The following is a 23,686-nucleotide window of genomic DNA, read 5'->3' as shown; positions in this document are numbered from 1 at the left end:
CAGAAACAATTGTGGGATGTGAACTTCAGATGGGGCAGTGATGGACGGGTTTGTTAAAAGGGTCTGTTTTGTGTTTGTTGGTTGCTGTGTTGTTGGTCTGACGGCCGTGGAGCACAAAGTCTGGACTTCGGAGAGGAGCTGGGGGAGCTTGTGTGGTCCAGGCACGTCTGAAGTGACGAACGCCATGCCGTCCAGGAAAATCACTCCCTCCCGCACGGGTCGTCCTTTGTGATGGTCCACACCGGTCTTAGGTTCCCGAACCCGGGCAGCCTAACGTGATGGGTACATGCCAGATGCGTGAAGGGAGGTCCTGGAAGTAAAGGATCCGACAGCGGGAGAGTCTGAGTTTCTTTACACCGACCAGAGTGAAATTACAAGGAAGTGGCTGCTTGGGAGAACGTGGTGACGCTGCCATGCAAAACACGTCTGCTAAGCTTAACAAGTCCAGTTCCCGCTCACAAAACACGGCAGGTGAAATAACCCGAGAATGTGTTCTTCAGAAGCAAGAGAAAAAAGTTTAAGTTCGAGATGTTGTGATTAAACTGAGGGCATGGAAGCTTCTCTGAGGCTCCTACTTGAATGGAAAGTAGGCAGAGGATGTTCACGTGATGGGGCTTCTTGTGAGGACAGGCGAAAGGGGACGGGACCTCTTGGAAGAACAGAGTAAGAGGTGACCCTCTTGGGAAGACTTGAGCTGAAAAGCCAAGGCACCTCTCGGCACCACATTGTCTTGTCACCCCTACAACAGCCAGTGCACGGCTCTGGCACTCGACTGGGACTCGTCAGTCTCAATCGCTGCGAAATGTGTAAGCTCGATATAATTTTTATAGACACACACGCAGCTAACAGGGTAATCAGCACGAACCCGGGACGAGGAGTCCTTCAAGGGTATTCGCAGCTCCTTGGACCCTTTGAGTCTTTGCTCTTGCTGGGCTGAGCACCACCCCGTTACACTCACCCCTGTATCTAATGGATGCCTGTGCCCAGAGAAACACACACGACTTGATGGCCAGTCTCATTTTAAATTCACGACCGCATTCAGCTCTACTGTTACTCCCAGAACCCAGCCACGGCTCATCACCCTGATCCCCAACTCCCTGCCATCTTGGGCTTGAATAATTGCAAAGCCTCCTAACCGGTCTGCCTGTTCCCGTTCTTGTCCCTCCTTCAACACACGGCCAGAGCCATGCTTTGTCTCAGTCCCCACAAGCTACCTCTCTTCTCCGCTCTCCAGTGCTTTCCATCTCGGAGGAAAAGCCAAAGCCTCACAGTTGTCTCAGGGCCCAAGGCCGTCTTCTTCCTTCCCTCACCCCCAATTTCTCTGACCTCAATGGTCACGCCCCCTTTTCCTCACGCCACTCCAATCACCTGGCCTTCTCACTGTTCCCCCGAAGCCAGGGGACACTCCCACTGCTGCCTCTGCCAGGAAATTTTGCCCCAAATGTCTGTATGGCCTGTTTCCTCATGTTGCCCAGTGATGCCTTCCTGAGCTGAGCCTCTCCATTTAAATGTAGAAGAGCAGGGATGTTGTCTGTTCACTGCTGTGTCTCAGCACCCACGTGGTAGCAGATGCTGTGGGTGCCACCCGGGCCCCTTTCAGCCTCAGGCACTCATTTGTCAGCTGCTGGGAGTGGTGCTGGCCTGGGTCCCTCTCCAGACATTGCTTTCAGCTGAACACAGTTGTCTCAGCCAAGTCCACGGCCCAGCCCTAGAGGTAAAGGACAGCCCTTAGCCAGGGACGGATCCCTGTGGGGGTACGAAGGCCCAACCCCTCGCCTCCATCCAGGATGACTGCGGAGGCAGCAGGCTGAGGCCTTCATTGTAACTTGCAGTTCCCCTCACTTGTTTCACAGCCCCCAGGGACCCCAACCTAACACGTTGGCACCAGTAATGGCTGAGGAAGCAGACTCTAGGGCCTGGGAGCTGGAGCACCAGGCAGCGGCCTGTGTGGCGATAAGGGGAGCACGAACAGCCCCAGGCAAGCTGCAACGAACGGCCAGTTAAAATCCGCATCGGTGGCGAGCTGGTGTGGGATTCTGGTGGATGGGAGGAGGCTGGCAGGCTGCGGATCGCAAGCTTCTGAGGTTCAGGTCCGGGGAAGTCCTCCTGTAAGGAGGTCTCTTGCCGAGGGCTCCCGAAGCATCTGAGAAAGGCAGTGAGCCGGGGAGGAACTCGCAGCATGGAAGACCAGCTTAGCAGGCATCTCAAAGAAATGGCACAGGCGTCAAGACTGGATGGAAAATAAAGGTTTACACCTAAACGCCAGCAACTAAGGCAACAACAGTTTTTGATGAACACTGTGACCAGCCACCAGTCCAGAAAGATCCTGAGGGCTTTTACTTACAAGTCCATGTCATGTTCAGCATACCACAGAGCTGAACCTCTACCCATCACACCCCAGGGAGGGCTGACGATCAATGGTACTCTTGCCATTGTCTCCTGGGTATTTCAGGAAAACCAGGGCCACTGCTTTGAGCAGCAACAGCAGCCTCAGCCCTACCAGAGGGTGTGGGGTGTGAATGAGGACCAACAGGTGGGAAAAAAAGGGCCAAGGACACTTTCTCTTTGGCAACATAAAGGAAGCTACACACAAATGCTAAAATGGCCAGTTTAAGAAGCCATTATCCTGTTCTTTTCATTTTCACTTAACAAGCAGAAATTTGATGGCTGAACGTTCTTAAAGAGCCTAAAATAAAATCAAATTAAGATGCTTTTCACAAACAGGTCAACTGTGGTTAACTGAAGACTATGGATAGGAGAGATTGCAAAGGGAAGGTGAAAATACCGAAAATGCTAGGAAGCTATGAAATACACCACTAATGAAAGCATGATGTCACTGGTGAGCTGTTATGAAAGACCTGCCTAATCCATTTAAACTCTGTCAGTCTCCTGTTAACTTTAATCCAGGACGCCGATTCTACCTTCTACATCTTGCCTCCAGCTGTATGTTGGAGCTTTCTGTAATCTGTAATGTGAAAACAATAAAATGCCCTTTTCGACTACCCTGTCCTCTCCTCCTCCAGCCCTACTCCCCGAATCTTTCCTTCCATCATAAAGCACTTTATTAACCAAGGACAAAAACATGCCCTCCCCCCACTTACCAGGTGAGTGCAAGGGGCACAGAATGTTTAGTTTACGTTACCAAACCTACTGTCAAGTGCTGACTACATCTTTTGGGGTACCTTGCCATGTCAAAGAAGCCAGAGATAAGATTCCTGTGACCCATCGGCAGGGAAGTAATGACACCAATACCTTACTTTCACCAGGTGGGTTTTCCTCTCCATTTTGTCCACTGTTGGTCCAAGATAGCAAAGGGCCGAAGGGGTTTGGGGTGTTTCAACACAACCAACCAAGCGGCACCAACCTGCTGGCTCACAGGTGACGGTAACACAAGGTATACACTTGATTACTTTGTATGTCCTAAAATTTAGGATTGAATTTTAGGACTTGACTATGAAAAAGTGACAATGGGGGTGAATTGGTAAGAGGTGACTTCCGTGAAGTGGTGACGACAGGTGGGCACAGGGTTGTGTTCCCAACCTTATCAGTCATGCCACGTGAGAACACATTTAGAGGAAAGCCTTCCACTGAAAAGCTTGGCTATGGAGGCAGGGCTTATCAGCGCTTGAGCATTACGTGTTCACACAGGTCATCCGTGACTGACTAGCCCTCCAAGAGCTGGGTCTGGAAGCCGTGTCCCGGACATGGAATTTTAGGCAATGAAAACGCCTTGGTACCTCGCTCTACAAGTTGGATCAATGATAAATCAAATCCTTTACAGTCCACTTGTGTAGGTGATAATGACTACAAATGTGCCAGCACAAATACGAAAAATACAAATGTAAGTACTATTTTGGGTCCTTTGATTTCTGCCCAGAATGGTGCAGCTATTTCCTACATTCAGGATTTCACATCAAGAAAGACTTCTCTCTTCCTTCCCGATAGACTGTTCAACATGAGGGGCTGCCCCAAGGAGAGGCCTTCTCTTACCCTCCATGATGTTTACTCTGATTGAATACGCTGCAGAGTTCCTGCAAGTCAGAAATCACTTCTTTGGATAATACTGTTCATTATTGTTGCTCCACGGCAGACCTTGCTTCAGATTTCAAAAATGGATTAGAAGCTCCAAGATTCATTATTTAGAGAATACTTTATTAGTTTCTGTAATCAAACCCAAGTAGATAAGACCTTACATATTTAATACAGTGCGTTACCCCTGTACAAATGGAAAAAATTATGTTTAACATTTCTAGACCAATATGGCTGTTAATTTCTGTACAATGCCAACCCAACACGGTACAACTGGGATACTTTTTCCAAAGTTGACAGCACAGCTAAAGTTTCCAAAAATTCAAATTATATATATATGTATATATATATATATATATATATTTATTTATTTATATAAAAAGACCGATAGCAGTATGTTATGCATCAATAGCAGCAACAGCTTTTCCAGGCTCTGCAGTCATCTGAACAAAATTAGAGAGACATCCAGCACACTCCATTAAAAAACAAAAAAAAGGTAAAAAACAAAACCCCAGAAAACAGCAAAGTTCTGTTACTGTTGTGGTACCTGGCACCAATTTTTTTTTTTTTTTAATTAGCTTCTCAATCATCATCTGGAAAGAAAACATTCTAGAATAATGTCATTAGAAACAGCTCTGATGAAGCACAGTCACTACAACGGGTCCTACAGCAGGTACAGGAACTGGACATCCACAGAGTATGATACAGTACTGTCCTACGTCTATAGCACTAGAGGATACAATTAAAAAGGCGTAATTTCAGACTTGATTCTACTTTTCCAGCAGAGGGCCAAAGGACGGCACGACACAGCTCTGGTGAAGAAATGCACCTTCGTGGACAGGGTTTCCTTTCATCGGTGGCACAGTTCTAGGTACTCACTGCTCTTCGTGAATATCAGCTAAAAACCGTTTAAAAAAGACAAAACAAACAAACAAACAAGAAAAACCAACCCCACTGGAGTCATACAGAAGTGACCGAGCGGAAGCGGGCAGGACTCCACCTAAACCGCTATGTTCCCCAACCTGCCATTTGAACAGTCGGAGCTCCATGGAAGGAAGGAGACGCGAGCAGCACGTCCAAGCCTCAGGCCACAGCCGAACACGGCACCATTTCACACGGAAGCAGCCGACACTGCCCACTTGGGGACGCTCACGGATGCTGACATCACCACCCGCTCACGCATCCAGGGAGAAGGGGGGATCAAGTACTGTACTTTGATTGTGTTCAACTCAATTACCACGTTACAAAAATAGCAAGCTGCCAGAATCAAAAAATAAGGCTCCTCTCTCCAGCACCAGCCATCTTCAGCTCTTCACCACCAAGCCCACAAAGGCCATTGCCATCTGCACAAGTCACAGGGGAGCGGAGAAGCCGCACCTGATGGGCTAGCCGGGACCACCTGGTTCAGGCCGAGCTGTTTCGCGGCGGCGCTTTTCCTCTCATTTCTGCTGTTTCATCTAACCACAAGGACTTAGTTCTACGTTATATCCACTGAGGAACGTGTGCACGTTTGTGTCTAAATTTGGACTGAAGACGTGTGGCCACCGACAGGGCGCGTGTTGTGCCTACTAGTGAGTGCAGCAGCTGTGTCAGTGTGAATCGCCCAGGTCCTTGGGTGGCTCCGGGCAGGGGCCGGTTCACTCCTTGGGCTGCTGGCATCATCTGACTTCATTTTTCCTCTCTCCCCCCTCCCCTCCTCCATCCCCCTGCAATAAACCACAGCCTTTTAAGATTTTGTTTCTTCAGTTTTGATGGCCTGAGGTTTGATCGGTCCAGTTCTAACAGGTTTGGTGGCTATGGTGGGGACAGGGGGTGGCTTTTCTTCTACTTTGTCCTGACAGACACTGGGAGTGTCGGTCAGTGTGTCAGGAGGTTTGCTGGAATCACTGTCCACTTTCTGGGCTTTGCCTCCTATCTGTTTGCTCTGCTGCTGTTCAGAGAAGAACCGCTGCGTGGACTGAAGAACCTCTGCTCTCTGCTTTGCCTTCAAAAACAAGAAACAACAACTGAAGACACTGCAGCGTTACCAAAGCCTGTCAATCACTCTTGGTTCCAATCCTTTCACCAATTAAGTCAGCGTTCCCCACGCTGGTTTTTGGCCCAAACCAAAAGCACCTCACTGATCTTTCAGCTTTTCATGGATAGTTTTCTTCCTATCTCTGAAAACGTTCCATGTGATTTAAAAAAAAATATTTGAAAAGAACAGCAACACCTCCCACCACCTTTTCAAAATTTGCCCTCTTATAAAATATTAAGATAGGAACTGCTGTTGGTTTGTTATCTTTTCTGGAACAAACCTAATTGATATCAAATTTTATACAGGGAGCCTGCTTGCAAATTTGAAAACATATATGGAACACTTAAAACGTGTAGTTATCAATATGTGGTCTACAATAAAATGAAAAGGAAGCACTTATATTGCGGTATTACCAACACCTAGGACCAAATGTCTTGTGGCTGAGTCCTCTTCCCACAGCTCTCTTCTGCAGGGGAAGAGCATCAGAAATTAGTACCTACAACTTCACTTAGCACTAAGTTCTGACAGCTCCCACCACACTCTGAGCTGGTAGAGTCATCCCCTAGTTTCATTGACTAGGCTGCCCCAGGTAAGATACTTACGTCAACCTGTACATTGTGCCACTGTGACATACACAATTAAAACTGAAGTGTCTATACCTCTTGCACATGAAAAAGCCCTTCATGTTGTGCAGGTAACCGGAACTGTCCGAAAACCCGAAGCAATTTTCAAGAAATTTATGCCCCCGCGTACCCCATTAAGTTCTCATGCCATTTCCAACACGAGAATGTATGAAAATCAAGTGACAAGGAGCCAGGAGGAGAACTGGAAACCAAGGTAAATAGTTTGAATAGTTTCCAAAGAGTTCTCCACATACCAGTATCTTCCCGAGTTATGAATAGGTGGAAAGCCTAGGTACACAGCCTTAATAAAAGTAGATACTATTATATTTAACAAGCGTCTCCCTGCAGGGCAGTCTTCACACTTGGGCTCAGAAACAAGGGCTGTCAAGCCAGAAAGGAACTGTAACCAGTCAGCCCAGTTCTCTAATGGGATCATCACAAACGGTTTCCAATTCAGAGTAAAGCATGGCTACGCACGTTTTCCTGTTTGAAAGCAGTTAGCTTTCCTTTGTGCTAGTCTTGGTATATATTAGTGACAAAACAGGCCAAATTCCTAGGACCTCTAAAATCAGCAAACACAGAGGTAAGCGGCTTCAGCTGGCTATCAGGCAGACAGGTAAGTTTGTGCTCTACCACTGTCCCCACACAGACTCCTGAGGGCGCTCGTCTGCACCGGCAAACCTCCCGTGTATCATGCCTTTTATCGTGAAGGATCCCAAAGTGCTTTTTTGAGTTCTTTCTCTACAACACCACAATCTGCTGTGGAATGCAGCCACCTTGGGTGGCAGGCAAAAGAGGGGCATGAAAACAGTTTGAGAAGAAAACTGTACTTGGATGACTGACGAGCAAAGAAAAATCAAGATGGGTAAACATGTCTTACCCATTCTACTTTTCACATAACCATGATTTATGTATCTTAAGCTATGGGAATGGGGGAGAGGGGGGAAGGGGAACAAAAACAAAGAAAACTAAATGAAAGAAAATGGGGAAGCGTATAGTAGTCCATATTACTTTTTTGCTCTTCAAAAAAAAAAAAGAAAAAAAGGAAAAAAAAAGTAGCAGCTAAACTCAGATCTCCCTCAAATATTTATTGTATAATATAGCAATTCATTTGGCCAGCATTTAAAATGTTAATTTGTTTGCTGACTATAGTTGCAAAAGTAGAAAAAAAAAAAAAAAACAAGGCAAAAAAAAAAAGGCGGGGGAACAGGGAGAAAAAGAAAAGAAACCATCATAAAAAAGGAACGACTGACTGACAGGGGTTAGCCCGTAGGTGTGCCCCGGCCGTGGATGCCAGGACATGGGAGGCCCTGAGGCCTCTGAGGACACGCCTCCGAGCCAGGGTCTCGCTCTGCTGGCTGTTCACTCTGTACTAACCTTCATGTCTTGTTCAGCCTTCAGCGCAGCCTGGGCCTGATTACCTCTGACTCCAGACAGTGATCCACAAGGACCCCTGGCTACATGTGGCAAACGAGCATGGCTCATGAGGCCTGTGGTCAGCGGAGGAGGCATCTGACTGGCCAGTGCCATTGGTGGCCTCTGAACAGGCGCTGGGAAGGTGTTAGTATGTGGGGCTCTTACCAATGGAGGGACCAGGTTAGGCTGAGAGAGAATCTGAGTGAAAAAACAAAACATACAACATTAAACTGTTAAAAAAGTAGTTTTTTGCCAACCAGACAGGGTTGGCTTATCCCAGAGTAAATCTGTCCCCGCTCTGGCAATGAGGGGAAGTGCACGGGTCCCTGCCATCCTAGCACAGGGACCCGGGACAAATGGGCCCTGCCTGGACAGCCGAACAGAAAAATCAGGCAAAGCATAATTTCGGTTGGTTCTAGCATTTCAGCTACAAATTCTGAAGGGTAGATAGGCTAGTACTTAGGATATCTTTTTTAAAAAAAGATGTATTTGCGGAAAGGGCATACACCTATACCAAAGAAAATCTGAAGCTAAATAAAAAAATAACACCAATTCAGCAAATACGTGTTTTCTCTGGAACCAATTCCAGTTTGAGAGCGTTCTTATCAATTTTAGTTAGTCCTTCCATATGATCAGCAAACGGAAGAGGAGACAACATTTTACAAGTACATCAGAAGATCTTTTGGAAAATTCACCTTACCTACACATAGTTATCTTAAAAAAACAAACAAACAAAAAGAACCCCCAAATCAAAACAACCAAAAAACCACTTTAAACCTAGAAAACTTTAAGCACTGGGACCCTTCTCTGAAAAGTCAACTTCTTCAAACAGATAAAAGGAACAGGGCAGAAATCAATGATCAGAGCTGTGTGGGGAATTTTCTATTTCTACTGTCTGCTTTCGAGCTATATGGTTACTACTGTGGTTGCTCAAAACTTCAGAGACTATATTTGAATATCATAACTTTTCTGTTAAAAAAAGAAACTGTTTCTCATTAAAAACTGTGCTTCTGAACTGATTATACTATGGCAAGATTATAAACTCAGACAGTTAGCCAGATTAGCAATCATCTGCAAGTAAATCATGCTCATTTCTCACTTGTATCCGCCCACCTGGGGTGCAAACTGGGCAGGAAATGGCTGTGTCACTCTCACAGTGGCGGGGGCTGACTGGAACTGCTTCTGATAGACAAGGCTGTTCATTTTGCTGGACTGGCTGCTCGGACTTGTGGAAGTGGCCCTTGGAAAGAAGTCGTCACTGGTCAGTATAGCAGCGCCAGATAAATAATGCTCTGAGATTTGTAGAGACAGTGCGCTTGGCAGCTTCATCACACTTGGGAGTTGATGAAAATTTACCAAGGTGAGTTAGCAAACGTGATGGTAGTGGAGACATGGGAGGGGCAGAGGTGAGAAAGGGTACTGGCTAGATACGCCCTGTATGGAAAAATGTTTTCTTAAAATACAGTATAACAAATACATTCTTAATGGTTTAACAGCTTAACATTTTAGATAAAACTATCGGAATGTCTTGTGCCTACCACAGGACTGGTGACATATTATGCATCTAACAAACAAATGGCGCTCAGTCATTTGGCAATTCCATAGGTAAGCTGCAATGCCCATTTTACCGGAAGGGACTGGATGTCGGTGTGGTGCTTCGACCGCTGATGGGAGGGGTGCCTGGCTTAATGTCAATGCCACTTCCGAAGGCTTTCAGTTCCATTTCAGACATCTGGGAAAGAGCACAAGATAAACTTCACAATCCTGCACTTCCGGGAGCTAACACGCTGTGTTTCATACTCTATACATGAAGATTTAACCTAGCAAAGGGCCACAATCCTATACTTAGTTCAAATACCATGAAATGAATAAGGCCCAATTTGTGGCTGTAAGGTCTTAAGTGTAAATCCAATTCTCCCACAAAATCTGTGAATTCTTTGTTATTAGGTAAAAACAGAGGGGCCAAATTCATTAAAAGTAGAGAAAAAATAAGTATATTGGGATCTGAGATTCCCTGGAGGTGGTAAAAACCGATGTATTATATTTTTGCAGAAAACACCGATCACACAGCCACACACGTGGCCTTAAACTCTCCGAGAAGCCGTCTGTCCCTTCCACTTACTTTTCCCGTGGTTGTGATCATGCTGTGCTGTGTTCCAGCGGGGATCAGCCCCCTGAAAGGTTGGCTGACTTGTGCAGGGCGACTCAGGCTCTGGGCCTGTGCCTGGGGGGTGGTGTGCTGTAACGGGGGCTGAAGAGTCTGAGGCAGAGCAATTAAAGGCTGCCCCGTGGATCCGAAATTAGGCAAGGAGAGCTGGGATGCTGGTAGAGGAACCGTGACCTAGGACAGAAGCAAACAGAAACCGCAGCAAGTTGTTTCTACAGGGCCTGCTGAGTGAGTACACATCCCTGTAACTGTACACACTGCTCTCCAAATACTTCTGAGTAAGATTTTCAACAGAACCCACCAACCTACTAATACTAACACATTTCACATATAAACCTTTCACTTGGTGACTATCTCCATTCTTTACTAAAGGTGCAGCAAGAAAACAGATGAGCAGTGGAGAAACTAGATAACTGCAATAATTATAACTCCCTTTGAATTAATCCACAGTATCTATCAAATAACCATAAACTACAATAAAATCATGGAGACACAATTTAAGAAAGTGGTCACAACTTCCCAAGTAGCAATTTATTTTGAATGTCAATAGGGTAATATATTTATGAATCATCACCCCTAAAAGAACCACCAAAAATGGCTGAGAAAATGACTAATGGCTTGTCTCTTCCCCAGCCCTCCACCAGCTTTGAGAGAGTAAGGTGATTAATGATACTGCTGGAGGAGACAGTTTCAAAAACACAATCCGGTTTTTGCTGAAAATTATTATTGCATTCATACACTGCAGATGCGTGCCTGTCACCTGCCCTCTGCCACACTGTCCCACCGCCCTGGGCTGTGTTACCCGGTGTGGTGGTCTTTAGTCTGCCTTCGACTCCCCACGAATGAGTAACGCGCCTATCACGCTTACATGTAACTATCCCCTGAACAATGGCTTTCAAACTTTTATATTCATGTGATCCTCTGTTAAAATTAACAATTACATGGAAACTCGTTTTTTAAAAAAGACTAAACCACAGGATTGAAGCAGGGGTGGGGAGAGGGTGTGGGACTGAAGCACATTTCCTACCACAGGACCCCGTGAAAATCCTAGGAGCTCAGAGCGAAGTCTGAAAACAATGCTCATCTCCCCATACTAGTTTTACTTCAGCTTCCCAACAACAGCAAAAGCAGCAACAGTAACAGTAACAATAATAATTATAATAATAAGAATAATAATGAAAATTGAGGAAATTTACCATGCCATAGTTTACCTGCTGGAGAGTACTCGGTGACTGGGCAGTGTTATAAAAATTGGTCTGACCAGGCTGTTGTACTTGTCCAGAATAAAGGTTTGAAGCCTGGGTAAGATTTGCTCTAGCCTAGAAACATGTGGTGAGAAAACAGCAGTAAGACACCAAGGTTATGGGTTCAAAGCAATCTCTAAGGATTTTAGTATTAGATAAAAAGGAAGACCTTTGTTTTTTGTCTTTTAACGTTTTTTTTTTTTCCTTTTTCTTTAGAAACTGTCCTTCAATAATAATCTGTGGCCTAAGAATACAACGGCAGCACCCGCTCTAGCCCCTGCCTTACCTGGAGGAGATGCGTATCGATCAGCTGGGACCCTCCCAGGCCTGACGCCTGGCCCAGCTGATGTTCATACAATATGGGAATAGGCTGAGTATTTGAAGTCTGTTGAAAGGCAAGACCCGACTGTGCCTTGGCAAGTTCCTGGTGTTGGACCGCTGGGAAATTGTGGATGGCAGTCCCAGAAAGGACCACCGATGGCTGGGATAGGCTGCTTTGCATAAAGGCTGGCTGAGATCTACAGAAGGGTTGAAGAGAAAAGGCTGTGTCAGAAGTTTATTCAATCCGGAAACCTAAGAGTGAGTATCCCAAATGACCACGCACTCCAACTGGCCTAAGAAAAGATGCAGATTACAGACTGTTTCTAAGGCCCTTTACCATGACACTCCACGCATGAAAGTTCTAGAGTAATGATTCCTCTCTCCGAGAAACTGGGAAGATGTTTGCCTCTTGAACAATGACAGTGATTCTCTTTTCAGGTGTTTATAGAAAGCTCAGAGCTAAATCTACCGTTTTCCCTTTGGCATATCGGCATCCATTCAAATTTATAGCTGCGATAGCTCTGACTTTTCCTATTTGTATTTCATTACTTCCCTCATGTACATTTCCTCTCAGAGGCCTCAAGGCCGCTATGGCATGACGCCGAGTAGCACTTCGCATCAGGATTACCCGCAAAGTTTTGTTTTGTTTTTTTAAACTGAGGTATAAATGGACACACAACATACTAAACATAACAATTTGGTATTTCTATCTACTGGGAAGTAATCAACATAGTAAGTCTAGTTAAGACCCATCACCACATAATTACAAAGTTTTCTTTTTCTTCTGAGAACTTTGAAGATCTACTCACTTAGCAACTTTAAAATATGCAACACATAATGATCAAAGAACACAAACTTCGTTATAAAATAAGTAAGTCATGGGGTTGTAATATACACCAGTGGCTAGTTAATAACAATGTGTTGCACATTTGCTGCAATCTAACCTCAGACTGCCCTATCATCTCTGGGATGGAGGCCTCCAATTGATACTTCAAAAAATGCTGAAATAAAGAGTAAGCAACCAAATCTAAGTAGTGGATCAAAGATAATCTTATCAATAAGTAACATCATGCTTTGTTAAAACTGACATATGTGGCAGGGACAAAGGCCCTGCAGGAGTGCTCGTACAGGGTCACAAGTCATCTTAACAATGTCTATTTAGAATTTATGTTTCAAATATAAAATGGGAAAACAGAAGCGTATTGTTATAAACTGTACTGGCAGACAGTAACTCAGGGACTCCCTCTTAATACACATGCTGTTTAGGTGGTGAGCAAGGAGTAGCAGAATGACGTAGGAGAGATACAAACTGCCTTCAAAACCTACACCTCTGTCTTCCAACACAGGAGCCACCATTACACATACAGCGTCCACTGTATCTCTATTAAACAGGTCTGGTCTTCAGAAGCACATCCTCCAAGGCAACTGCTAAAATGGGAATTACAAACAATGTTGCTGCATTGCTACTCTTCCTCCCTTGACTATGGAAGACAGTACTTATTAATCTCTGAACTCTTTCCCAGCACAGGAAAGTAGCTGCAACTTTTCAACAATGTTTCATGCAGCCAATACCAATTAAGAGGAAAAGGGTTTGTGAGAGTGAATCTATTTGCTATTTTAAAGTTTTATTTTTTACTACAAATTCCAAGATAACCCCAAATTTAATAATACAAAAGAGACTGTCTAACTTCTAGTTGGAGTAAATAGTTTTACTTTTACTGGGAGAATTTCTTCAAATAACCAAACAATGACAAAGTAAAACCAGAAAATAAACATATTATATAACTAATTATACAGATGTACTAAATTCTACAGAAGAATCTTTAATCCAAAAATAAAAGTGAGAGCCACATTTACTAAGTTTACTAAAAATTCTGCTGTTAAAAAAGTTTAATTAGCTTTAGGAATATAATTTACATAATCTAAAGAAATAAGCTATATCAACTGATGTCAAGTCTAATCTATAAAGCATGGAAATTCTATCTGATCCATATAAAAAACCAACACATTTCTGAAAGCACATGTGTAACTTTGTAACTGTCCAAAACTGTCCTGACAGTCATTTATTTTACTTTTGGATGGTTCAGAGCCATTATCATGAGTACCAATGTCAACCATGCCATGATCACTGCTATCACTGCCCTACCCCCATCAGACACTTGAGGTTTTTGTGGTGAGTGTACCCCTAGGTAAAAAACCCAACCCCGGGCTGGCCGAGTGGCACATTGATTAAGAGCTGGCTTGGGATGCCAGAGGACCCAGGTTCAGGTCCCACATATGAGGGCCAGTGACACTGCCCTCTATAGCTAAGATGCTGAACAACAGCTCAACCTGGAGCTGGGCTGCCGTGAGTCGCTGGCGACTGCATAGGCTGCAGCCCCTGCTGCAGTGGGTTGCCATGGGCTACCGTGTATAGCCAGCAGCCAGCGTGAGTGGCCGTCCAGAAGCCGGTGACTGATCTGCCTCACCTGGGAAGAGCAAAATGATGGTGCCAACTTGGGCTAGTGAAGCAAAGTCCTCCACAACTAGACTGAAGAACAAAAGGACAGCAACTTATCTGTTCCCCTTCCCCCAATTAAAACAAACAAACAAACAAAAAAAACCCCAACCCCTTCAAGTGTCAATGGGGGATGACTTCATCTACCATGCGTGGTCTCGTGAAGACTAAACTTCCTATGTTACTGTATGTAGAGGGCTGAATAGTGACCCTATAGAAGGAAAATTCAATAAAGATCAGTTTTCACACTGCCTTGCCAAGGTCACTGCCAGTCAGTGTTTCAGAAGAATGGCTTCTTCCGTGCCACACCGCATCCGTCGCTGCTGCCTCACTGCCCCTGTGCTTTGTCTCACACACTGCTCCTCTCTTTTGCTCCATGCCGCCCCGCCACCTTGCTATTTGCCCTGTGTCAGCTCTTACAGAGCAGATTTGGGTCTCCACTGTTAGCATTAAGGGCCCTTCGACCTGTAGGTCCTTCAGCAACTATTTTCTGTGGTTTCTGATTGTTACGGGATTGCTGCTACCCTCTTTTTCAAGAAGCGCTGAGGGCCGACTTGATTCAATAAAGTGACTGCCACACCAGAGGCTGAGGCTCACGATATATAATCAACACGATTCATCACCTAATGTGCTTCATGACAAGGACGGAGAGAGCAGTAGGGATGTGGCAAGAAAGCTCAGTAACTGCAATGTTTCCAAGGTCACAGACATAACTGCCTCACAGTTTACCTGTACGGCTGAAGGGAAGAACTGAACAGTTCCTGGGCCTGTGAAACAGCGGGCCCCGCACCCAGGCTCAGCTGGGCTTGATGCTGTCCTTGGAGGGGCGCGTAAATAGGGATGGGAATCTGCTGGACGGAGGTGGGCTGTGGTGCAAGGAAGAGAAAACAAACAAACGGCCCGTGAGCACGGTATACACTCCTCACAATACTGGGCAAATAAAAAATCGAGATGCGATGGAAAGGGTAAATGACTAATGCCATGCATCAGTTCCCTTTAGAACAAAAACACACACATCTAAATTTCCCTTTCAACCCATTACTTATTCTACATTGTTAATCATAAAGCTTTGACAAATTACAGAAAGTTTTAAAATTTTGCGAATACGTATCAAGGCAAACATGGATTGTCCCATGTTGTTAACAGATGATAACTTCAGAGTCTATTATTTGTAGCCCAAGATATTACTACACCATAAAAATGCCAAGACACAAACACAGGATGGAAGAAAAGCCTGTGATATTTACCTGAGAAAGACCTGGCTGGAAGCCTTGTTGCTGAGCCAATGATGGTGGGGCCAATCGTGCATGCTGGGTACTGAATAAATGACTTGTGTCCATGTAGAAAGCTGGGATTTGAGCTATAGACCATCAGGAAAAATAAGCAGTAATAAGTGTTTAAATTTCGGAATTTTCCAAACAGAAACTAAAAACCAATTTTTATAGCAGACTTCAAATTAAGTAGCTCTCTGAAAATTAATACAACTAAGGAAAACTTAGAAATGTGAAAAGATGCAAAGCCTCTAGCAGACAGGAATATGCAAATTAAAACAGCCAAAGTCCAGTACTTGTAAAGTGCTAGTAAAAAGGTATAAAAAGGTATGAAAAAGACTTTCATATACTGTCAATGGGGTATAAACCAGTCAAATTTTACATATTTTATTAAAATTGAAAATGAACCTGTTTAACAGCAAATCCATTCCAATTTTAAATCTACCTACCAGAGCTTAGCAAAATATTTTAAAAGAATTGACATTTAATAACTGAAAGAATTTGGTATACATTTTAAACGGATTTCTTTTCTATGTATTTATTATACATACTATTTTGTGATTTGCTGTTTTTGTCTTGAAGAACTTCCTCTATGGTTTTAAATTTGTCACCATGATAAACAATACTGCAATGAACACACACCTTCATACGTATATCTCTGATTAATTAAGTTTATCTATATAAGATTCCTAACTACGAAACTGTTCCTATGGGTATATACATATAAAATGTTTGGGGATACTTTTCTACAAGAAGTACTTTAAGAGACTATACTAACCCATAATCCTCACAGGTACTGGGTATTATCAATCTTTCTACTATCCCCACATGGAAAGGCAAGAAATAGCCTCACAATTCTTTCATTTTGAATTTAAATCATCAGTGAGTTTGAATATTATTCAAATATTTGCTATTTGACTCAGATCAACACTATGATATTTAGTAATGCAAGTTACCCGACGCCCAATATATATATTTTTCTGTTTTGCTATTGTTTATTCTTCCCCATGACTTCATTATCAATTTGTCAAGTTTCAAATAACCAACTTTTATAATATCAACCAATTTGTTGAATATATATGTGTACGGGACAACAGTCAAGAGCCCCAGAATGCTTATCAAGGAGACACAGCAGTCAGTTCTATCAGGAAATAAATCAGCAAAGCAGATAAAAGAACATTTAAACTTGAAAGGGTAACCGAGAAGGAAAGGCTAAGCCTTTAGAAGCCTTCATCTCCTAACTCCCTGAAACCTCACCTGCTGTGGACTGAGACACGTAGACCTGCGGGCTCTGTTGCTGCTGGGCGATCAGGGAAGGCATACAGCTCAGCTGCGAAAAGTGACTCGCAGAAGGCAGGCTACTTGTCTGTAACTGTTGGGGCTTCACTTTGCAAATATTAGGAGGGTCTGACGTGGTTGTAGATTTGGTACTCAGAGAAGAGGTAGTGTAGGTACCAGCGCCTATGTTTGAGAGAGGGATAAAATAAGGAACAACACCGTAATTTTTTCCACTTGAGTCTCTACCAGTAGGCTGACAAGAAGGTCCTTGTTAAAAAAATTACCCTAGTTGAGGGGAGTGTGGAGAAACTATAGACCTGGAAAAAAGGAAGTAGCTGGGTTCCATGACAGAACTGGCCACCTTCTCGGTCCCTTTATTCCCTAATCTTCCTATCATACAGTTCCTTTACAGCCCCACCCTCTACCTACCCACGTAAACTGGGGCCAAGCTAGAGTCAGCAAGTGTAATGAAGACGCCTTGCGAATGGGTGGAAAGGAATGCTTGAACAGGTTTCCAAGGAGGAAAACATACAGCTGGATACTCTCTTTGGTTTGGATCTCTGGGTTTCTCTTAACACATACTTCCGATTCCAGATAACATGAGAGTATCTGTATGTAGTACAATCCAAAGACCAGCTCTTTTGGTACTTAAAACTAGCAGAGAATGACAGAATATTGAAAAGCATGACTTCAATCAGTAAATAAGAGCCAGTCAAAAACTAAATTCTGTGTTGGATATATTCTATATCTACTGGAGCTTCCCACTGCTTTAAAAACTTTAGAAAATACCGGGAAAGCGTGAAATAAAGTTTGTTTTCAATAGAAGAAACATGGTTATACACATGGTAAAAGGGTGTGCTTTCCTAGAGTCAAGCATTTTAGAAACAGCCTCTGATTCTCTAAGTACTAACTGTAAGGCCTCCAAATGAGATAAGAATTCAATGAAAGGATTACACACTAGTGAAAAATTTAAAGAAGAAAGACTTTTAACTTGGGGTGCTTATGGACTCGCCTTAAAAACAAAATAAAACCCAAAAACCAGTGGATATCATCTACTCAAAAAACAGGGACTGTAAATTCTCTATCCCTAACTCTCCACCAGAAAATATACGTCAACCCAACAGATTTAGGCCAATAGCTTCTTTAAAGTAGACAGATGGCAAAATATTTAAAAGCTGTGTGATTGTGTTATTTCTGAATTGGTTTAATTAGCTCTCTCTGAATTAAAAAATCAAAATCAAAAGGTGATAGAAAAATTCAGAGAAACGAGATACAAGTTTTGTCACCAATTCCTTATTAGTATCTGCGATAGGGGTGGGCAGGAGAAGAACAGATGGTCCAGCCTAGTGTCTCAGTGAGCCACCCACGAATATTTGCTAAACTAAGACAGAGAGCAAAGAGGGGAGGTGTAGGAAAGGCAAGTTTATAAAGAGCTGAGAATTACCTCGGGCACAATCTTACTGCTCTTATAAATAATCCTTTCTCGGGGATAGTAAACAGCAAACAATGCTAAGTATTTGAAATAACTAAAGAAATGTAAGGAAGGCACAGAAGGCTGCTTACCTGACAGCGATGTGGTGGGCGTGACCGAGGCGACAGGGATCTGAGGTACAGGCGCGCTGGAGAATGAGCTGTAGCTGGCGGGGCTCGGCCCACTGGCACTGCTGGGGACACCACTTGCGATTGGAGGGGCCGCGGAAGTGACTGGAGATCCCTTTTCCCTCACATTTGGAGAATTCTCCCATGCCTTACGGGCAGACTCCATCTGCAATGAAATGGGACCTTTTTTGAAGCAAAAAATCACCACGCTAACATAATAGATACATAGATAGATATTAAAACCGTATATATATATATGTATTTAAGCCCCAAATATAATCTTTCAATAACCATAAAAATACAAGATTAGGACCCTAGGGTTTTCAAGCCCTTCACGTTCCCCTTCACCTTTGATCTTTCACTTCAGTTGGGAGGCAGTGGGCTTTAATGCTGCACCGACAGGGAGCTTGTTGGTGGCTTTAACAGACAGGCCAGTGCAATAGACAGTCACAGCTCGGCATCTAAACACGAGTCTGCCTCTCCCCCCCCCCCCCCACATCGGTGAACAAGGAAAAGGAACTACCGGGTCCTTTGGGACTGACCTCAGGCTGAATCTACAGGAAAGGCACTGCAGCCCCTCCATAAATACCCACTCCCTCCATTCTTTCTTTCTAAGCCAACAGTTCTCAAATGGAACATGACAGGCATCTATTGTTTGGCTCTTTTCTGCTCAGTGTTTTAAAGGTAGAAATGGGTCTTATTTCAATCTATTTTCAATCTCTCTAGAGCAGTGCTGTTCGACATATAAATATAGTCACATACATGATTTTAAATTTTCTAGTAGTCACATTTAAAAAAGTAGAGGTAAACTAATTTTGATAACATGCTTTATTCAACCCATCATATCTACAATATAATTAAAACCTAGAATCAACATAAAAATGGAAATGTTTTAATAAGAAACAATACTATCATTTCAGATGCAGCATGCATTTTCTTGGATACTTCAGCACACACCTCAACTTGGATTAGCCACATCCAAGAGCTTGGTACCTACACAGGGCTCGTGGAGACTGAACTGGAGAACAGAGGCAGGCCCTCAACCATCTAAGCCTACCTGCACAGGAAGCGGAGAGGTACATGGATTTTGGAGGTTTTAGCTCTGCTAGTCAAAATACTGGGCCAAGAGGAAAACCCAAGGTAATCCACAAAACTCAGCGGAAATGCTTTACATGAGGGTCCTTTTTAGAAGATTTAAAAAATACCATTGTTAGGAAGTTTGTAGGTGCTTGAAGTACCAACTTTAATCTTATTTTAACTGTTAAGAATTTGAGAAACAAACACTACACATCTCCCTGCTTTGGTGTTAAAGCGCACACTAGATATAATTTAACCTTTTCTCAGTGACCAATGTCATCTCCATTAATTCAAAATACAGGACACCTTCATGTTTGCTGGAGTCTGTTCTCGCAGTCACCTTGCTGGTTTCAGATGTGTTTTAAAAGAAAAGTCTTGGGGGAGGTGTTAAAACACGCTGCCTATACCAACTGAAATTTTATGGTTTAGGGCAATTTTTACAGAGTAGTGCCTTTTACGTCAGTTTTGCTGTGTTTAAAACACAAATAACAGCTAATCAAACTTGCATAATGTATAGGCCAGGTACATTTGGCTTCATTTCGCTTCTGAAGCAACAGGAAAATTTAGATTCTATTTTTGGAAATTCAAGGCAACTAAAAAAAGTACAATTATAATATTTAACTATACTCATTTTTTCCCCTTGGCAAATATACTTTCAATAATATCCATATAAGAGAACTTTTCTATACCTTATATCTTACCCCAAAAGAGAGAGTTGTCAGAACTAGTAAAACTAAAAGACACTAGAGAAAGTTTTAAGTGAATGTAACTTAATTTAAATTCATTTTAATTCTAAATGTATATTTTTATTTCTCTTGGCGTGTTAAAAATATTAAGTGAGAGGCAATGCTGAATGGGTTTTCTGAAGAATTAGCAACTGGACTAAAGAATAATTAATGATATATTTGCTCAGGTGAAATTAGACTATTGCCTTGAATAACGTAAGGGTGAAAACCACATGTAAGACATAATACGAAGCACAGACTGAGTCATTCAAATGGAAAAAGAATAACAAAGGCGGAGTAGGAACTGTCAGTAAATAGTTAAGTACTGGGTAAAGACGGGGATGAGACGATCTGGTCGATGTCTCGTAACATTTTAGAGCCTCAAACTTATATTTATTAAGCCTCTTACAAAGGTGGGGAGCAAGGGGTCGAGTGAGTGGTCAGGGGGCTAGAGACAGTCAATCAGAGAGAGCCGAGAAATGAACACTGGCCCTGTCACAAGTGACTCCGTGTCCCCCTCTCCTGAAGACGGTGGAGGAGACTGACTGTGTCACCTGTTACACCTCAGGAGGCCCTGCTGTAACAGAGGTGAAACACTTGCCTTTAAAAAAACCCTCAATTCCATGTCTGCACTTTTTTTAACCATTGACTAATCTTGAGGTGAACAACTGATTTAAAACACTCAACTCAACTGTAACAAAGCATTAGTAACATAGTTCAAAATTATAAACGTAATAGATTATAAAATAAGTCTAAACTTCATGATGTCAAAAAGCACATGTTGCTTAAAAGATCTTTTGCCCCCATATTAAAAAATTATCCAAAAATAATCTATTCAAAATCACTTGTATTAATCAATTACCTCTTCATAAAATATTCTAACTACATCACTTTCATTCAATTCACATATGACTTACAGTAAAGACAGAAAACTAGCCTTCTTTTCATCACTCAAGTTTAGGAAAAAAAAAACATGCACACAAAGCTAGTTGTTTTTTCGTACACAACTAATATATGCAAAGATTATTAGGATCTCTAACAGGAACTTAGCACAAACATGGAATATTAACGTTCTCCTGTAATTTTACGACAAAATTCACAAGCATAATAGGCCTTATTTTAGATACGAGGATATCACGTCACTGTTAAGCAGTATTGGAAGCCAATAAAAATGTTAAGGTATGATTTGACATTACTCCATTTCCTCTGCTTAGCATTATTGCTTATCACACAAAACTAGTAAAAATACGAAGAGAATATTGTTAACTTATGTCCCCTTGCATGCAATAGTCAAGGACCTTGAGAGATGGATGGCGTACATACCTTGAAGGTGAGGCTGAAAGTAGTGGGAGGAACTGAAGTGAGGCTGGAGCTCTGTGGTACAGTCTCCCTCTTAGGGAGGGGAAGGGTGTTGGGCAGGGGCACCTGAAAAGGTAGGCAACAAATATCACAATCTAACTAACTATGTCTGCTACAAAAGCCCCGTTAGAGAGAACGCTGCTTACTGTGCTTAGCTTTCATCAGAGCCAAGAGGAATACAGGAGCACTTAGAGCTACACTTTTCATGGCAACGGAGAATTTGGGACAGCTTACATAAAACTCCTGCCTTTTTATGCATGAGTTGAAAGTCTGTCCCGAATATAAGGTGTACAATTGAAGGCAGCGCTGCGTGTATTTTACTGTGAATGCCCATCACCCAGGGATGTTGTTACAATGCAGGTTCTGATTCAGTTGGTTCTGCATCTTAAACAAGCTCCCAGGTGGTGGCGATGCTGCTGGTCCCTGGACCACACACACACTACAGCAAAGCTCTAAGGAATACAATTTCCACCATTTAGGGGATCAGAAGCATTTAACACGATAGTGTAAATATAAGAAATTAAATCTCTTTCCTGTAATAGTCAAATTTCTTGTAACTAGATTCATGAACAAAAGTAATACTGGGAGGAAAGTATGGACTATCACTGCCCCTCCCCCATTAACTAAACAAATTGCTTTGCCATAGTGATAACATAATATGGTAGATATTGTTAGAAACGCGAAGATATTAGAAACTCGCCACTCATATCTTTTTCCTCTGAGCCTCTGGGTCTTGAGATTTTATTATGGACTATTTGCTGTATGATTGATTTTGACGCTTCATTCAATTGTTCTGGTAAAATGACTGGATTCCACGAGGGGGTGTGAAGTAATCACTTTGTGACACTATGGACTGTCTAACGGAGATTGTAATATCATGGACAACTTAATAGAATTATTTTATAAAGCTTTAAAAGAGCTGTGCCATAATAATAAAACACACCAACTGAATTTGTATCTTCAGGACATTCAAGATTTGAAACAATTGTAATTTAAAGTACCTTAAAATTAGGTAACACTAACCAGTAACTATCAACTAAGATCCTAAAAAAGTACATTAAGCTTCAGTAAGAGGAAGAAGCCTTTGTTAGGTATAATTTTTAAAAAGACAAGAGTTCTATGCATAAAATGGAACCCCCAAACAGACTAATGAAGGAAGCAAAAACATTTCAAAAGTCCCTAAAATTTTTCCCATGTAGGACATTGTTTCTGACACTACATTAAGTTCACAGTCACCAGCACACTTGGCACAAATAAGCAACAATGTGAAAACATTCCAAATTGATGACCATTTATAACGCTCCCTGACCCAAAGTGAACTTCCTGTATTCAAATATCCTCTGGACACACTGCTAACAATCAAATGCAGACCGTTCACTTATACACAAGACAGGGTTTCTTCCCTGCAGTCGCTTCTGCGCAGAAGTCACTCACTGTTAATTAGCCTCGCAGATCTCACAGAAACCATTAAAATGCTCAGACGGATGTTTTCAATGGCCTTTAAAGGATTCTGAAAATAATCTTTCCTTCCTCACTCATACTCCATAAATTATATTTTTAGAGGGTAGTTTGGCAGAAAGCGTTATACACTTTCTTGAAAAAGTACACCTAAGAAATACTCTGTATTTTTTAAAAACAAGAAAAGACACCACAATTAAAGTACAATTCAACTTTATTGAGACATTACTGATTCATTATTTGATAGTCTCACAGTGACATTCAGCACTTAATTTGCCAGGAAGCTTTCTATTACTTCCTATTAGTTAAATAAATTGAAACCTTTCTCCCAAAGGTCAGAGGAAAGGTTCTGGCACGAGATAAAATTTTATATCTGAAAGTTGGACAAAGTACATTAATGGCCCCTGAAGTGCTCTCCTAGCACAAAGAGGAAACGTGGGACTCACTCCTCTCTCCCTTTTCCTCAGCTACACAGTAAGAGCCCTTCAGCTGGATCATCAAGTTGGCTTAAATGATCCCTAATGTAACTCATCTTTCTGAAATTCTATATAATTGATGCTAAAGAGAAGAATAGAAAGCATAGGAAAAACTCTGTAGGAAGACAG

The 23,686-nt window shown here is 42.6% G+C and overlaps 1 protein-coding gene across 4 annotated transcripts in view; it reads right to left on the bottom strand.

The window, feature by feature from the left end:
- Positions 1-4,565: 4,565 nt before the first annotated feature.
- The window catches only part of PRRC2C (proline rich coiled-coil 2C), an 82,199-nt gene continuing 63,078 nt past the window's right edge, over positions 4,566-23,686 (bottom strand). For 2 of the 4 annotated variants that reach the window (XM_019647948.1, XM_019647956.1), the window contains exons 24-34: positions 21,588-21,689; positions 18,427-18,628; positions 16,843-17,046; positions 15,562-15,674; positions 15,044-15,180; positions 11,783-12,014; positions 11,464-11,571; positions 10,208-10,426; positions 9,714-9,817; positions 9,199-9,325; positions 4,566-6,013 (exon numbers count right to left, since the gene is read on the bottom strand). In XM_019647948.1, coding sequence (XP_019503493.1) covers positions 5,756-6,013; positions 9,199-9,325; positions 9,714-9,817; positions 10,208-10,426; positions 11,464-11,571; positions 11,783-12,014; positions 15,044-15,180; positions 15,562-15,674; positions 16,843-17,046; positions 18,427-18,628; positions 21,588-21,689 — 1,806 coding nt within the window. In that variant the 3' untranslated portion in view covers positions 4,566-5,755. Of the gene's footprint in view, positions 6,014-8,046; positions 8,284-9,198; positions 9,326-9,713; positions 9,818-10,207; positions 10,427-11,448; positions 11,572-11,782; positions 12,015-15,043; positions 15,181-15,561; positions 15,675-16,842; positions 17,047-18,426; positions 18,629-21,587; positions 21,690-23,686 lie in introns of all 4 variants that reach the window. The other 2 variants (XM_019647931.1, XM_019647938.1) reach the window with 2 other exon arrangements.

This window comes from Hipposideros armiger, unplaced genomic scaffold (genome assembly GCF_001890085.2).
Source record: "Hipposideros armiger isolate ML-2016 unplaced genomic scaffold, ASM189008v1 scaffold_6, whole genome shotgun sequence".
Lineage (NCBI taxonomy): Eukaryota > Metazoa > Chordata > Mammalia > Chiroptera > Hipposideridae > Hipposideros > Hipposideros armiger.
The sequence above is the reverse complement of the archived record's forward strand: the minus strand, read 5'-3'. Positions and strand labels throughout refer to the sequence as shown.